This window comes from Lipophrys pholis (genome assembly GCF_963383615.2).
Source record: "Lipophrys pholis genome assembly, chromosome: 3".
In the NCBI taxonomy this organism is placed as follows: Eukaryota; Metazoa; Chordata; class Actinopteri; order Blenniiformes; family Blenniidae; genus Lipophrys; species Lipophrys pholis.
Genome location: NC_137627.1, coordinates 22,453,409 through 22,471,455, shown reverse-complemented (window position 1 = coordinate 22,471,455; position 18,047 = coordinate 22,453,409). Strand labels below are relative to the sequence as shown.

The 18,047-nt window shown below is 41.5% G+C and overlaps 1 protein-coding gene across 1 annotated transcript in view; it reads right to left on the bottom strand.

Moving 5' to 3' along the window:
• tyw1 (tRNA-yW synthesizing protein 1 homolog) overlaps positions 1–18,047 on the bottom strand; it is an 88,799-nt gene that overhangs the window by 62,877 nt on the left and 7,875 nt on the right. Inside the window, exons 8-10 of the mRNA XM_080459386.1 lie at positions 6,244–6,376; positions 607–659; positions 402–520 (exon numbers count right to left, since the gene is read on the bottom strand). Of these exons, the coding sequence (XP_080315512.1) occupies positions 402–520; positions 607–659; positions 6,244–6,376 (305 nt within the window). The remainder of the gene's footprint in view (positions 1–401; positions 521–606; positions 660–6,243; positions 6,377–18,047) is intronic.

Sequence of the window (18,047 nt, the reverse complement as noted above, 5' to 3'; positions counted from 1 at the left end):
TTGCTCCAATGAGCCAATCAGAAATCAAACCCTATATAGTGTCATCGGGGGTTTAGCCAATCCCAATCAAGGTACGACCTCCCTTTGACCCTCCTACAATTAGGCAGCTCTGTTCCGGCACATGACACCACTCATATGATCCAATATTCAAATGGATGAAAACCAAGGAAAAGCTGGATTTAGAGCTATATATTTTGAATAAAACATTTCTGGACCAACGAGACCATGTGAAAGTGTTGGATAATATCATCCCTTTAAGTAAAGAAGATGAAAATACAAATTCATCTTCAATGAAATTGAGTACTTCGACCAACTCTAACGACTGGCAGCCCAGCTGAGGTAAAAAAACATGAAGAAATGTGAGTTTAAACCTGCAGGACCGTGTGATGCTACGTACGTACCTCCAGCAGAAGACGCACTTATTGGCACACGCCAGGCTGGGCGTGGTCTCCATGCATCGGTGCGACTCGATCCCGTAGAAAGTGTGCTTGTAACAGCCTCCTCTCCCCCGCAGCATCGACTAACCAACAGAGGCGCAAGTCATACGTTCAGTGGGTTAAGTTTAGCGTTTCAATGAACAAAAACAGAAAGGCTGAAGGTGGTTACTTTAGTCCATCGACAGAGCTTCACTCCCGAGTGGCTCCCAATTAGCTTGTATCCTGCACAGAAGCATAAAAGAACAAACCGAGTCAAGAGTTGAGCTTTTATAGCTGAGATTTTCTTTTTGTGCACAAAAGGAAGCTGAAGTGTCACGAAAACACCTTTTTTCACCCTCTTTGTCCCTCTTTTATTGCCGTGACATTAAAATGGCCACATTAGGACAGCATGCAGGACTGTTTGTGTTAGGGGTTAGAAACCTGTGAGCACCTGGAGCTTATACATCATTTTATAAAAAAGAGAATCTCATATTTTATCTTTCAATTTGTTGCTCTTCCTCTTTAAAAGAGTGTAACTATTCAGAATTACATCACAACCGACTTAATATGCATCTCTAAAAATGTAAATGTCTTTGAAATGGTTTTGTCAATCAGGTCTACATTCACAACATATAAATTGAAAGTTTAATTATTTTTTTTAAATGACTGTCAACTGAAGAGAAACTACATTAACCAAAAGATAATCCAAAGACAACTTATTAACTAGTTATGAGTTTGCAATTCTTCCGTATTATTGGCTTCATGCAGCTGAAAAAGTATTTGGATTAGGGTTTTTGTGCCTGCTGTGATAAAGAAATACATGGTTGGTTCCCACTAGAATTGGTTGCTTAAAGTAACACTCCATCTCTTCTTCTGCATTTTTGATGTATATGGTGAGTCGCAGCGCCCCTAAAGGCCCGGCACATGTACTACATGCCCTGAAGCCTCGTGTTGAGCCGTGTTCATAGTGACGTGTGGACGGAATCTTTTTTGAGAACCCCGGGGAGAAAAAAGATCGTTTTGGCTCGTGTGGATGTGGCCTTAATGTTGACAGAACAATGAGCAACACTTTTCCGTCTCCTCTTGTTGGATTTATTTGAATGTACAGAAACACTTCGCAACATGTGGAAGCTGATTTACTCGCTGGGCGACAGATGGGAGAAACAACACGCTCCCTCCATTTAGCACGTTTACTTCAATGAATATGTATAATCTGGCGTTTCTTCCCCAACATGCCAAATAGTGGGAGGCGTAATAGAATAGATTAATTTACCAAATGCAACGTGATTCACAACGCCTAAAAGAAATTGGGTTTACAATTACTTCTGTACTTGAAATCTTATTTAACGACAGAAATGTGCAGATCGTCTCAAACTGGAGCAGAAATGTTTGCTGTTATAGTGGTGAGAGACGCTTCTTAAGCTTCCTCCGACAACTTTTATTTACTTTTCCTATAAGGAAGGAATATGAATGCGTCTCATCTCAGGACTAATTTCATAATTTTTTCCTGATGCGTTCGATTTCCCATAGCGTTGACTTATAAACACATTTTCTTCAATACTCTGCTTTTTGATCAAATTCATATTTTTTCACTTTGCAGGTCCAAGCATTCGATTTTAGATGCAAGCAGTTACACGTGCAAAACCTTGGATGAAATGCTCCAGTTTATGCATGTTGTCCATCACAAAAACCAAAGAGCAGCCTGTTTGCATGCCGAGTTGAACTTAACTCTCTTTGTTTGGGAACTTGGCAAGTCCGGCCGTTATAATTTTGTTTTCTACGCATGTCTGGAAAACTCAAATAGGTTCATAAACTCCTGCGGGGAACTTATTTAAATTTGTTCATATGCTGCTCTTCATACACTAAAAACAGCAATAAAATATATTTTGTTGCTAATTTTATAAAAAGCAAAGATTTAGAAGTTATCTGGAGTCGTGTGATTTTGATGAGATTATTATGCCACTGCTTTGTGCACTTTTCTTTGCAAACATTAACACGTCACATGGCCGCATTAAAACGTCACAGAATACAATCAATAAGCATAAATATTAACAATAAGTCTTAAAGATTTCGGATTATGTAAATATGCAAATTGTGCAGGCTCTCTGCATTCTAAAAAGAATACTCGTCAATGTGCTGATTGATTTAAAGATATATCATATCTGAAAGTTTATAAATTGTGTCATTTTTATTCTGCAGGTTAAAGATGTGTTGCTCATCCAAGGTCACACAAGTTTTCCTCTGTGGTATCGGTCAATGATTATTTTTGATCTGAATTAAGTGTTTCAGTGATCAATGAAATCAGACATTTTGTAGTCATGTAAAAGCTCCACTTTTTAATTTGGAAGATTGTTTGAATTTCAGCCACTATTAAACCTTCAAATGGAAGTTCGCTTATCAAAACAGCAGGAAATCTGTACTAAGGTGTGTGTGTGTGTGTGTGTGTGTGTGTGTGTGTGTGTGTGTGTGTGTGTGTGTGTGTGTGTGTGTGTGTGTGTGTGTGTGTGTGTGTGTGTGTGTGTGTGTGTGTGTGTGTGGAATTTGATGCCGGATGAATGGAAGACAAAATGTTATTGAATATATTTGTCGAAAAAGGCAGAGCGGTGAAAATACTCGTTTTTGATTGAACAGTCGGATAAAACGACATGCCACAGATCAAATGCATCAAATACAAACTCGGGCACACACACACACGCACACAGACACACACACACACACAGATGCACAGACACACACACAAAATTCAATTTCTTTTTCTCATACGCGTAACATTTTGGCCTTTTCCTCTTCGGGACAAAAAACAAAACCATGCTGAGCAGCTTTAAACCGTTTGTTTCACCTGAAAACGCTTCGTCCTCCTCTAACCTTGCACCTACTGACTGCAAAACAAAACATATTGAACTACAAGAGGGTACCAACCACCAGAAGAAGCTTTATTTACATATTGACCGTTTTAAAGTGGGCAGTGTTTTTCACTTTTTCAGTGCTTCTTTGTAATGATGAAGCCAAAATGAGGTAAAGGAGGATGGAGAAGAAAGAGGAATATAAAGTTTTACTTGGTTCCCCTCAGAGTTACTGTGTCTACTGAAAAAGAAGGATTATGGATGAAGTGTTGTGGGTAAATGAGTGAGAGGGAGCGCTCCATAACGAGGAAGAGGAGTCTTCCTCAGAAAGGCGAGTGAAGCCACACCATTGAATCTTTTTCTTCATGTGGCTTTTTTCCAAACATACTTGTTCCGTTAAATGACTAAACGTGCGGCAGGCTGCATGTATTTATGTCTCTGTGTGTATAATTAAACTGAAGTTCACCCTCGGAGACAGACGAGCGGACATGGAGCGATTGAGAATGAACGAAGAAACGGAGAAAGAAGAAACGAAAGTGAAATAATGAACGATTGAGGGAGAAAAACAACCCGGAGAGAAAATAACAATAAAATAAAGCCAAAAGGAAATGGTGAATTGATTTAACTTATATAGCACTTTTCCACCTCGTAAGCAGTCCCCAAAGCGCTCGCGCTGTTATTCACACACCACTGGAGGCAGCAACCCTGCAAGGCACTCCACCCGCTGGCAGCTTTTTGGGGGTTCAGTGTCTTTGCTTAAGGACACTTGGACATGTGGACAGGTGGAGATGGGAATCGAAACGGCGGCCCCCAAAAAAAAGAACAAACTTCAAAGAGAAAAAGAAGAGAATGAGTTAATGGGAGAGGAGGACGGAATGAACAGAAGAGAAATGAAACCAAGGATGGAAATAACAGGATATGGGATGAATCGTCTGAAACTCAAAAAAAACACATTACATTTTTGGAGATCTGATGCAAAACAACTTTACCTCAATGTGAAGCGGCTTTTTCACTGAAACATTTAAATATCCCAAACAATCATTTCCCGCCGCGTCTCAGTCAAACGTAAATGAACTCGGGGTGTCGGTTCCTCTGCTGCGGTTTCCTTTGTCAATCCATTAGTCACGCCAAACTATCCCCGACACTTTCCTCAAACTTTCTTGGACGCTGCTCAGGCGTCTCAGCAGCGTGCGACTTTTGCATCAACATCGTGCCGAGATAAAAAGAAAGAAAAGAAAAGGCTGCGCTGGAGAGCCATCCTCTCCAATACTGATCACACGTGAAACAATGCCAAAAACCTTCATCCTCTGTTCTTTCATCCTGAATCAAACCAGCGGGAATGACTGCTGCCAACATTAGCGCCACGAAATAGGTCAACATTTGGTCAAATGAAACGACGGCCTATTTATAGAGTGTTGTGTAAGCTAACGATGGGGTGGCGTTGGCTGGTGTGTCTAGCAGCAGTGAATGGAAGGATGGATAAAAGAGGGGAAGAGGGTATGAAAATAACAGGACACTTGAGTCTCACGCCACTGCGTAAACGCATACTCAAAAATAACGCGCGATGACAGGCTAAAAATGTAAACCACAGTTTGCTTTAAACGATTATTACAGTTTTCTGATTTGCTTTAATGAGACTGTGATGTTCATGGAAACAGGCGCACTAAAAAACTGGACATAAATGGTTCAGCAGTTTCACGATTTTGGCTTAAAAAACAAAATCCTGGAGATGTTTTTATCATCTTGGTGACAATCCATGAGCTACAATGATCACGTCTTTAAAGCCACCCCTTTAATATGAAAAGCAGGTTTATTTTGCACCAATACTACAAGATCGTTTCTTCACAGTAAAGATTGGAGTTGCACTGCACAGTGTTAATATGTGCTATTAGAGCAGCTTCACACTTCACCTCCCTGTGCGGCAGCTTCAATCACCTGCAATTTCAATGCCGAACTGACCGAGACACAACCTAAAGGTTCTTCTGACCGCTTATTTCCGGAGGGTATGAAGAGACTACAAAAAACCAGAAGTACTTAAGGGTTGGGAGCAAGAACATCTGCGCTCAAATTTTATTCGCAAATATTTTAAGCTTCAGTATTAAATCAGAAGACGGATAGTTTTAGCTTTTTATATTATTTAGTTTCATTATTTAGGGGATTCATTGTTCCATAACACATTAAATTTTGATTTATGTTTTAATCTTATTCGGTTGTGTCAAATATCAGTTTGACACTTTCCTTTCTTCTGAATATTTTACCTTGTTTACCATCAGATTTATTTCCACGTTAACATTCCATCAGGAAAGTGACCGTATTTATTAACTTCTGCAATTCGAAAAAGGAAATATCCCAGAAATTCAGTCAAAAATCAACCTATTATTTAAGAAAAATGTAAATATGTGTGATAGATTGCTTTGTGAACTTGGACTAATTTTATTATAAATAATTGACAAAATGGAGTGATTATTGAAGTGTCCAAAGTGAAAATGTCTTAAAACATGCATCTCTGTAGGTTCATTTTCTCAAGTATTGAGCATCCTACCAGGGTTGCAGGGTGCACGATGTCCTTTGTACTGAATCAGCTGGGAATGACTGCAGCCTCACTGCAACGCCGGCTATTGTAAATTCAGATAGACTTGACTCATAAGTTATGTATTTTAAGCGAATTACAACTTTCCGTCCTTGTGGAAAGCTGGAGGTTAAGGATATGCAGACAGGCAGCTGGTGCACTTTAGTCTGTAATGTGATTTTTTTTTGTTTTTTTTAAACAATGCAATGCAGCGAGATAATATGAATATATTATCTGCAGCCACTGGTGACACCCACCAGATGTTCTCTCCAGAGTCTTACACGTCGTAAAACAAATAAACAACAAAAAAAAAAAAGGATTCTTAACTAACTGATGTCCTTCAAAAGTTTGTGACCGAAATGCGCTTGAATAACCTGTGAATTTAATTTTCCCATGTAAATCCCCTCGTCCTCACCTTGCTTCGTCAGTGCTTTTCTCAGTGCCGGGGTGATCATCTCTCGTCTTTCCCCTTCTTCTCCAATCTCCTTCACTCCATTCACTCTGGATGATTTCACCATGTGGCCATTTACCTGGATCTCCTCTTTGCTCTGGAAGACAAAGAGTCGTCGATGTTAGGGAAGCAAGCTTGTGCCTGGACATTCGCTGGTTTGAAGCCAACGTCCCATAGGTCACATTTGGGCGTCCTTGACTTGAGCAAGGCATGCCAAAATCCCCCCAACTCCTCCGATTGGGCATTCGGTGGAAATATTCATCAAATGGGTCATGTAGATGATTGAGTGCACAATACGTCACAGATTTAACATTTTCGCGATATAAACATGCAATATACATATCACAGAAACTGACTCAACAGTCTCATGCACTCTGCATCTATGCAAGTTCAAAATGATAGAATTTCAACTATTAAAGAAAAGTGGGATGAATTTCAATTAAATCACAAAACCTTCTGGCATTAACAAAAACTAAATTGGAAAAGAGCACGGTTAACATTGTATATCAGGTGTGCACCTCATATCTTGGAAGTGAACAAAACCAATTACTATGTTTTGATTGGTGTGACAGACAGAAAATAACTAATAGCTTCGACATAAAATCTAAACTCTGAGCATTCTCTGAGTTTCTTCTTTCTCTGATCTCATGCTCATCTCATTGTGTATTCCTTCTACATAAATGCTTCAAAAAGAATGGCAATTTTTTTTTTTTTCGGAGAAGACAATATAAGGTGGCAGAGAATAAATATAGGGGTTCGAGGAAAATGCCAAACTCACACGAGTTCTGAAGAGAAAAAGCCATCTTCTGTAACTGTCAAGCTCAAGACGAACACTCAGGAATCAATTTTGCGCTTGCAAACACAACGTTGATTATGATATAACTCCCTCTTTCTTTAAAACACCATCATTAATCACACCTGTCAGGGGAAATACAGTGCTCTGCAAAGGTTTTGACATGTATGAAAGAAAAAAAAAAAAAAACAGGCGACTGCTGTCAGCTCCTGCAGCTCGGACACAAACTTTCTCTTTTATTACTGAAACAGTTCAGAGAAATGTATTTGTCAACACAAATATGCTGTGCAGTTGAAAAGTTAACGTGCCGCTTCGTAGCTGACAGCTTTGAGTGATGCGTTCAGGTGCATCACGTAAACCCGCCCTCCGACATGTTAACGAGCTGCGGGGCTCATACAGTAGCGATGGCGATGATTAAAATATGACTGATACAGTCATTAGCGAGCTGGGACGTGCATGCGCAGCAAACACGCCAGTGCGTCGGGGGCGGAAAACCAGCCAGGTCCGCCACTGAGAACAAGTATTATCTTTCAAGATTTTCTTACTGATTTGAAAGGACGTTGAATTTACACCAAATCCTGAAATGGTTCCAATTCTTCACATGGACAGATAAAACAAACAAACGAAAGAAAAAGTGAGACATAATCAAAAAAGAAAAACGGGTCAGGAGTAGGACCTGACTGATTAATCTGATTATAGCAATTCAAGAATGATCTGTAATCTGTTAAAAGTTGGCCGATTGACACAGATGTCAATTAGGACTGACGCCAACTCATTTTGCATGCATGTATTCTGTTTATTTGCACTAAAACATTTGGATTTGTGGATGTCTGTGCATTATTGAGCCGCAATGTCACTGGTCTGACCCCGTCTAGCTCCTCTGAGCTAAAATGAGTTTAACACCACTGGCTTAAACTCTACATCATCTAATTTTATATATTCATGGCACATCATCTATTTTCATCTATTAGACATGATTGCTCTACACATATGCACATATTTGTGATTTATTTCCTCTTCAAATTGCTCATATGCCGCTTCTTCCACAGAATTTCTGATCAATGTAACTGAAAATATTCAAATGTTTAATTCAATTTCAGTTCAAAACTTAAATTAATATCTTTCTAACAAGTGTTTGGAACTGGATTCAAGCTATCAAACACAGCCAATACATATTTTTTCTAAATTAAAAATATGTTAAAATTTTGTCGATATATTGGTCAACGAAAAAAAAAAAATTGTTCCCTATTATCGAGTTAGTTTCGGCCCCAAAAAGTCCACAGCAGTCGGGCCCTCGTAAGGAGATAGAAAGCAAATGTAAGGAATGAACACAACAACACGGGAGCTTTTCAGTCGTGCGTTTGGAGAACAGGGAATAAAAGCGTGCCCGCGTCGTTTAGATCTGCTCATGTGCGATTCATCCACAATTTTCCTGAGAATTAATGGTTTGGTCTGTTTTGGGATTACATGAGGAGACTAAAGAGTTACAGTGCTGCCCAGTTCTGGAGAGGTTTTATTTTCAGCAGTCTGCAGTTTTATCGATAATTTATGCCATTTATTTTTTCGTCCTTACCCTACAACCATTTGTCACTCACACCTGATAGTTTTGCACAGGAGCCACAAAAATGCTGAAGCAAACACAACCGCTTCTAGTTGTGAATGTGAAGTTTGCAGCGAGTTTGCCCTTCAACTGTTAACAGTGGCACGGTGGTCTTTTCATCATCAACACCGGAGGCCCCGAGGTGATAACAGCCGCAGGGCCAGAGCCAATACGATGTCGGGTTGTCCGGCCGTCTGTCCCATTCTCGCTTTCAGCACGATAGCTCAAGAGCACCTCGCGGAAATTTCTTCAATCTTGCGCCGAGATGATTTGGCCAGATCTCGGTTACGGACCTCTAAAAATCAATGTCACGGTGTCCTCGGTGTCCCATTTTATGTCTATAATATGTTGAATTCCCCCCGCAATCCCATGAAAGTCTTTTTTTTTTTTTAATACTCGATTTGAACCTCATCTGTGCACAGAACTAGATTCTGGCTCATCCAGATGTCTCTTTGTATATTTCATGCACAGATGGCCGCACTGACTTCGGACTTAAAACGACAGAGCTGGCTGACTCTAGCAGATGACACGGCACGCCGAACCATCGCTGGCTGTGGATTCCTTTTGTAATAAGGCATCTAGTATACATAGTGTGCATTGATGCTGCGCACTCAAACAAAGCTCCACTTTACCCTTTCTGGCTGTCACACGGTGGTTTCACTTTTTTTTGAACACATACATTTTGTCGTGATTTTTACAGCCCTTGCCCCTCTTCTGCCCTTCAGCTGCCATTTCTTTGACATTTTGGACAGTGGGAAATGAAAGCTGAAAGCACTTTGATATCTATTTATAGCTGTGCCTGACTTTGTAGACATCAGCTACTTTTAGTCTTTGGATGCTCAGACGAACCTACGATGACGAGCTGACAGCACTGAATCTTTTTACCCCCCCCCCCCCCTTCCTTCCCAACAAGCCCCTATAAATTAATTAAGGTTTTAGATTTAGCAGAGAGTCATCTTTATTAGCCGGAGTCTGAATTCAATTACCGTTTCTTTTCATTTAAATACATGAAATAAATAAATTAACAATACGGACGAGCAGCTTTTTGCTCCAGGACTATATTTCCTGAGTGTAATTGTTTTTGTTTAATTTCCCCATGGGTGCTGAAAGTTGTTCATTGTTTTAATAAACATTGTTCTCAGACAGTATGTAATAATCTTGTTTTCAAGTGCATGGGAGCTCTACTAGAACGCCTCCAAGATAAACATGACTATTTCAAAACTTCAGTCTCATTTGTTGCTAAAGCTTCTATATTCTTTTTACTTGAAATATGTCATTCTTTCTCTACGGCCGAGATTATACAACTGCACCACGAAGCATTGTGCATAAGGCTAAACAACTGACATATATGTTGCGCACAAAGAAGATTGATGATATCCTGCAACATGAGATCAGGTGTTGCCTCTCTCTGAGAAGAGCGATGGCCGTCTTGCTTTTCACATTAACCATGTTTAATGGCAGCTCCACCCAGTTTCTGCACCGGCTGCCACTTCCTATGCTCGTCTATCGGGATCCATACGTCACCTTGTCAGCGCCGCAGCGATCGTAAGACGGCGATACCGTGTCAGCCAGCGGTGATGAATGTCCGTGAGGAGGTGACACACTGATCCCTGTAGGGGTGCAGCGCTTGTTCACCACCAATGCTAAATGCTACCCTGTGTAAATAAAGTCTTTGTGTAATCACTATTACTTTGAAAAAAAAAAAAAAAAAAAAAAAAAACTCTCTATAGCACTGGAAACTACATCACTTCCATTCTATCTTTTCAATACACTCCCGGTGATCTCCACAGCTCAGCTATAGCAGCAACACTGTTGCCTCCCAACTGGATTCTTCTCCGAGTCCATGTGGAGTTTGCATGTTCTCTTTGTTGTCAGGAAGGGTCCAATCACCATCCACAACATTCACTGGTTGGCGGCTATCCTTTCTAGAAAGCGTCCGATCAGGTATTTCGGAGTATTTGAGTATTTCGTAGCGGGCGGAATCGCCGGTGCCAGGGAGGATTAGTGATGATTAGTGATTAGTGGACAGTTTTTAACAACGAATATTTCCAGCCAGAAAATGCTTAACTTGAAGCTGAAAAACTCTGGATTAAGTTTTCTTTTTGTTTATTTTTAATTCTCCCTTACTTCTTTGATGTTATTGTGGATTATAAATGTTTCTTCTGAATTTTGGAAGTTAGATGATTGAAACTTCTCTTCTTAGAATTAAAATCGTTAAACTTTTTGAGGATCACAAATTCTCCTCTAACTTCCTGCGACATCCATCTCCCCGCTGTACTCCCTCGGACACATGATTGGTCCCAGGGACTCAATCCAACTTTTTATGGACCCGTTGCTTTCATTTTGCGTCCATTGCGAATTAAAAAACTGAATGAAGATGCTCGACTGTAGTCGGAAAGTGGTGTCGATGACCCCGCCCCCAGCTCATGACTTACAGTGCTTTAGTTCTTCCATTGCGATGTTAATCTAGCAAGTATCTGGAAAAGATAACGTAGAGCATTTTTGAAATTCCATTAATATATACACAATGACCCTAAAAGCTATTTACTGCTTTGAATATTGTCAATACTAAAATAAACGTTCTGCAACATGGTTACTGAAGGGTTACATCTGAAGCAAACCAAGCAGCAAACGAATATTCAGGCTTTACTTCTCATGGAAATAATCAGACCCGTGGCTTTTGTCGAGGCCAGCATCGTTCCGACTACAGAGTCCTCCACCTGATCCCGCCTGCCGAAGCTGTAAACGCATAACCAACAACCGAATAACTGTTTAATTAAGCGTGTTCATCAGTACAAAAATCTCATTCCAAGAACAAGTGACTGGGTTGTTGTAAAACCTTCGCTCAATCAACTCAATAAAAGAAAACAAAGTACAAAACTGTTCAGAGGTAAATGACATGCATGAGCCATCCCTCGCGAAAACATGGAAAGGAACACAATGTGCCTCTTTCAGGACATGAGGAGAGACGAGCCGAATGAAAACACAGCGAAAACTTCCTCTCGTTCTCTGCTTGGCCTCAGGTGTTCAGTCTAGCAGTCTCTGCTGCATAATAATCTTAAAATGGTGTTTTCTCACCTCCCACCAGGAAGAATTGAAGTCCTTGTAGCTTTCCAGCAGCCCTGCATGCTCTGTGTTCACTGTTAATAATCATAACTACAGAGGTGGTTCATCACTCCTGACTGTGCCAGAGGCCCTTTGGATGAGCTCTCTTTTTTTTTTTTCTTCTTTTTTTTTTTTCGAGGAGATGCAGGGAATAAGAAAGCCATCAAGCTGCGTCAGAACACTCCCACGTCTCTTTCTGATGTGGAAAAAGGATTAGGTATTGCACCGGTATCATATTTGGAAACTTTTTTTTTTATAGCTCAGCAAATCATGGAGATTGAAAGGATCGTATATTCTGGTCTTCAAGGAAAGAGTTCGGTTACCCAAAACACACTCGGTAAATCAGAGGCAGAAATAGCCACTCCTGTGGTCCCATCATAGAGACGATGCGCCTCAAGCTGTCCCATCCAGAAGTCTAGCTGGAGGGAGGGGAAGGCTGTGTAGCATGTAATTTGAAGCGAGACTAAGCTTCGTGTGCCACTCAGATAGCACTAACGTCCACTTTCTCTTCATGCACCCGGGACATGTACAGTTTTGACAGCACACACAACAAATAGCCAACGGTGAAGCAATCTGTCCCTGCAGTGTGTCTGTGCAGCTCCGGTGATTTATCTGGCCCTGGTCTCAGGTTTCCCGCTGCTCGATTTTCACCCCGTCTTCAGAGGCTCAAGGACAGCAGGTATGCCAGGGCCTGTCTGGACTCCCAGAACTGGGAGATCTCACGGCACCGCGTCGCACGGTGGGGGTGATGTAGACCGACAACATTGATAACACAGAGAGAAAGAGCATGAGACCATGAGGAAAACAAACAACCTCAAAGCAACAAGCGCTAATTCTATGTTTGTAAGATTTCTCTCGACCATTCGAAGCGGGTTAATCCAACAGGTTTTCTGCTCATTACTGATCGGGTCATACTGGCAATATGGAGAGCAAATTAGTCCAGACAACTCTGCCCCTCGCTGCTTCTTTAGGTTAAGATCGGAGGAGCCCAGAAAAAGTCTTTTAAACCAGTCGTAGTGGACTTTACATTTAGGTCTTATTATTCAACAGAAGCTCGACATTGGTTTGATGTATTTATTGTCCATTGTTTTATCATATTTTTAACAGGTTTGTTTTATTGGCATTTCAGCGGGTCTTTTAGTTAGTTATTCACTTTTTAAACCTGTCAGTGACCCTGTGAGTGCCCGTCCACGTCTGTGCTGTATTTAGTGTCCTGTGCTTTTTAAATGCATCAGTGTTTATCGCCAGGTGCCGTCTCCTGCTACTGCAAAAAGAATCTACCTACGGGTACTAAGGAAGTCCGACAGCAAACACAAACAAATAGCCAACAGTGGAGCTGATGGGAAGCAACTGAGGGGCATCCTAATGAGGCCGCAACCCCCTCAACTGGCTCCTCTCAACGATAAAGACTACAAACTCTACTTTTAGACAGATTCCCCAAAGGACAAAAATGTTTGCATTTACAAAAAGAAACGAGTGAGTCACAAACATACCAAAATACTCTGCAGTATTTGATTGAGGCTGGGTACCAGGAAATACAGACTGAAGCATTCACATGAACAAATTGCGATTGTTCTCAGTGGTGGAGCGAGGAACATGTGGCGTGTGCTGCTCTCAACTTCCCCCTGTTGCTCACAGCGATCAAGGAGGAGCAGAAGACTTTGTTGTAAAAGCCGTAACAAGATCAGTAGCTTTTGTAGTGCCAACCGGGTTAGTACATGCAGATTAAGGGAGAGGTGGGGCTGTGACATCAGCCTTTCAGCTTTTATGACTGTCGAGACAGCGACGCTGAGTGAGCGTCTTCCCATTAATCCGCTCTTAGGGCCGCTTTCCAAAATGAGCAGTTTCGCTCTCCGAAATAGGTTTTGTGAGGACAGAATGTCTAGTCCATAAATAGACACACACACACATCAAAAGCAGTCTGTGTCTCTTCTGGGCATCTACCTCTTCACTCTATCCACGTTGACGTGAAAATGAATGACCAGTCAACAGACCCAAGTCACTCCGGTCCAGTACAGGTCTGAATTTAAAGCCGATCACTCCCGACATCACATGTGGATAAGCCCAGGAGATACTTGAACTCCTTCCGAATATGTACACAGTTTGGTTTACCAACAGCACTTCAAGTCATAAAAGCATCTCACGTCTGCCTTCTGCCTCTGATGCCGAGGCTGAAAGCGTCACAGCAGAGCCAAAGACGCCGTGCAGCCGCTCAAGTTAACGGTTATTTTCACACTAACTGCTACCTGGCAACTATCCCAAAATATGAAAACGGACCGGCCTGCCAGAAACAGAAACCTCTCATGACAAACATTATACGAGGAGCATTTGCACAAAATCAATTGCAGCGACAATACAAATGAACCTTGCTGGCATTTGGCAGGATCCAAACTGAAGCGCGGCCAAATCCTGATATAGACTGAGGCTGGGCAAAGTGCGCACTGGCAGCCAATCAGAGACTGCGAGTCAGTCTATCACTGGGCACATTTAAAGACAAAACAGTTGATGCGAATATGTATTCATCACAAAGTTAAAGGGTCCAGCTTCGCGACAAGCAACAACATTATGGTAGCTGTGGGTTTGGAATCTGCTTCCAGTTACAAGGTTTCCTAACATCGTAGTAACAATGGCCTTCGCAGGTCGTTCTCAAGTCGGTCCGACAAGATAAAACCAGGACTTTAAAATAAAACTTGAAGGATTCACAGACTTGTACTGACACGACAGACAAGACATGCAGGATTTTTTTTGTAGTTTGTATTTAATCCCCAGGCCAGGCGCTATAAGCCTACGTTCGATTCCAGGCCAGAAGATCCAACAACAATCATTGGTTATCCGACTTCTTTCAACAATCCAGAACCATTGGTGTGTTCTTGACTCTGTATTATCAGTGTCAGCTCTGTAATGGACTGGGGACTGGTCCAGGGTGTGTCCAATATCCTTTTGGACCTGCTCCAGTTTGGCATTACCCTACTTTGAATGAAACAGGGATTTTCCATTGACCTGTGTCCTCTGTAGTGGACATGGAGTTCCTATAGAGAACATAAATGTAAAAGTGAATAATTATTTTTCCCTTGTGCTTCAGTGACAGAAGATTGAAAACAAAATAGTCCTCTGTCAAGGTCAGTTCAAATATTTGCTTTGCTTGACTCCAACCACCTGATTATAAACCCATGAGGGCTTGGCTTTTCGAGGACCATCATAAAAAAAAAAATCAATGCCTCCAAATGGGAGTGCCGTGAAGAGCGTGATTACTAATGTGAGATGTTGTAGCTCCACATTAGACCTGCAGATCACTCGGTGACTTCAGAGAGTCTCTGCCATCACCTAGTGGTCAAACACAGTCACAGTGAGCTCCCACCTCCGGTCATGATGAGGGGGGCTCAGGAATCATCGACTATGATCGCCACTGTTTTTTTTAAGAATGCAAATTTACTTACACTTTATAAAGCGAGGCTGTGGTTAAATGTTTTCATGTCTGCGTCATGTTGTACCCAGGGGACAAGAACACAATAACAGATCATGTCATTAATAACAACTACAGCAGGCGAAGCATAAAACAGTGTTTAAAATCATTTCCAAAAACCTCAGTTAAACACTCCTTGCATCAAAACTCACACTACTTTAAAGGTGCCTGTGAAGAGCTTACTGAGCGTGGTGACGGCGGAAAGGAGAGAGATAAGGGAGGGGAATCGTAGCCAACCCATCGCATGACCTTGATGAGTCGCGGAACTCTGCATATTTTGCAGCCGTTTGAGAAAACGGGGTCAAATTTACACCTGGAGCAGCGAGGTACTGTGCTCCGGCTCGACGGGCGGAAGCCATGTCAAGTTGTACAAAATAAATCAAGCCAGACAAGAATCTGTCACACGAATGGCTTAGTTAATAAAGTTATTCACAAAATAAAACAATTCTTCTGGTCAACAGATTTTTGTGTTTCACTTTAATAAATTTAACATGGCCTCATACCTGGTAGCAACAGGCCGGGTGCTGTGTAAAGCTGTGTAAGAGACGGATCATAGGAAACATCGTAGGAGCCAGGTCAGTGGATTTTTCCACATGTACCATGTTTTAGTGTGAATGTAGGCATCTGGCTCTCATTACGGTATTTTCTTTCTTGTTGCATATTCCACTCACAATTTCAGTTTGGCTTGGTTAAATACGTGCCGTCTCCTGGCAATAACAAATGTTTAATGTTGAAACTAATTACATCTTGCGCTGGTTTATGTGACCAAATTATGCAAAAGCGACGCTAATTTGTTACGACAGAGCAACTCTGTCATCCCAGCGTTAATGACACGAGCAAAAAACATAGAGGTAATTAAGTGTTACAAGAAAAACGACATTAAAGTTTTCTGCCTTTGGCCGTGACAAATGTATACGTGTATGTACACAAACAGGAATATCCTCTGGGAAGAGAATGAGAGGGGCTTCCCCATGAAAAATGAGTAAAAACCTCTCATTAAATTTCTAATAAAGAAGTCTCGCTCTTCTCTGGTAAGTCATCAATGATGTCTTTTTAAGTTTCCAGCAGTGATGTTTGACAGTGTTTTATCGTAGCAGTACAAAGTGGCCTGTCCGCGCTTCCTGCAGCTCACACGTGGTTTATACGCCGTGACATTAATGTCACAATAAAGGCAAAAAAAGCCAAGAAGACTTTGAATCTGACACCCAGCACCCTCAACAATAACTTTGGCCACCAAGCGTTGTGTTTTCACATCCGAGGAGGTGAAGTCTTCTGTCAGGAGCAGTTAAATAAAATATTGTATACCAGAGCTGCTCCTTTGAGTTCCTGAAACAGGCACCAAAATAATCTCGGAGCTGTCAAAATGCAGCGGGGGGAGAAATATTTTCTAACTTGAGTGAAGAGTGTTTATTTAATTTGTGCAAAGCCACAATGTAAAGTCAACACTAAGGTTATAAACTGTTGGTTCAGCCGTAAAAGAAATCACTGTCATTGAAAGCAATACAGCAGAATTAGGTTAAAAAAAAAAAATCCTCCACAGTGCAAGTGAGTAAAAGGATTAAAAGAAGAAATACAAAGAAAAAGACCTCTTCCATTTCTTCACTTAATGCTCACTTCTGTGCCCAGGCCCTTAAGATGACGGCTCGTAACAAAGGTCCGATAATGTCTTTTTTCTCGTCATTTCTTTAGCTGCTTTTCTTGAGTCACTCGATCCTCACAAGTCTGCGAGGTGGGCGTAATGGCTCTTACACAAGCCTCCAATTCTGGTCTGCCGGGGTCTGATGTCTATCAACCCATCTGCCGTTCCTCCTCTTCGCTGACATAATTTCTCCCTCAGCCGAAACGCGTTCAGATTGAACAAAGGTGGCGGGAGCTCGACGCCACAACGGGGCCTGCTTCCCGATTTAACACAGGGACGCTGAAAATAAACCTGTTGGATGGCGACACGGGAGCTGCAGTTTAAAATGATTCAACTGTCGCGTAACTGTAATGAAGTCAGGCGAACAGCTGAGGGCTCCAGATAAAACTGATATTTACATATTAAATATGCATTTCCTCTTAGTGATACGAGGTTTCCTGTCACGCCTCCTACAGACAGTTTGCTTAGTTACATCTTAAAGGTTTAACTGTCCATGGAAAAGAGGAACCCCCCCCCCCCAAAAAAAAGGTGGATGTTGGTTGTTTAGTTTGTCCTTCTCTGCCTGCAAGACGCAGCAAGTGTTTACCTGCCAACTTGCAATGTCACGTCTTAGTGGAGACAGTTTGGTGAGCTCACTGGAACTTTGACCTTCGAGGGTTGGTAACCAACAGAGTGTGCCATCACCTCTGACTCAGTGCAGTTTGACCATGTCAAGATGTAATTCTGAAGAAATATGAACTAAAAAGGGTATCCAAGTGTTGTGACATTTTTGTTGAGTCTCTCTTAAAGCCCAAATGCACTAAGACGCTAAATACTCCGACAGCTACACAGAGAGTCTTCTTTACGTCTGTTCTTGCGTCATTTCGTTTGCTTTCAAGGAGCTTACAGTTGTGTTGCAAACACGGAGCCCTTTGCTCCGGCAAAGCATCTTTTCTTTCCAGTCACCTGGTTGGTGCCTTTAGAAATTAATAAGGAAACGTAACTATACGCTACAAATTGTACTTTTTTTTTTTTTTAACGAGGCTTTTTCAGATAATACATAATGTCCAAAGGGATACTCACAAGCACGTCGCTTCATCTTCCATGGAAACCAAGTTTGGAAGGGTTTATTTTTGTTTCCGACCCACAAAATAAAAATAAAACCTACACAGTCGCATGTGAGTCCAGA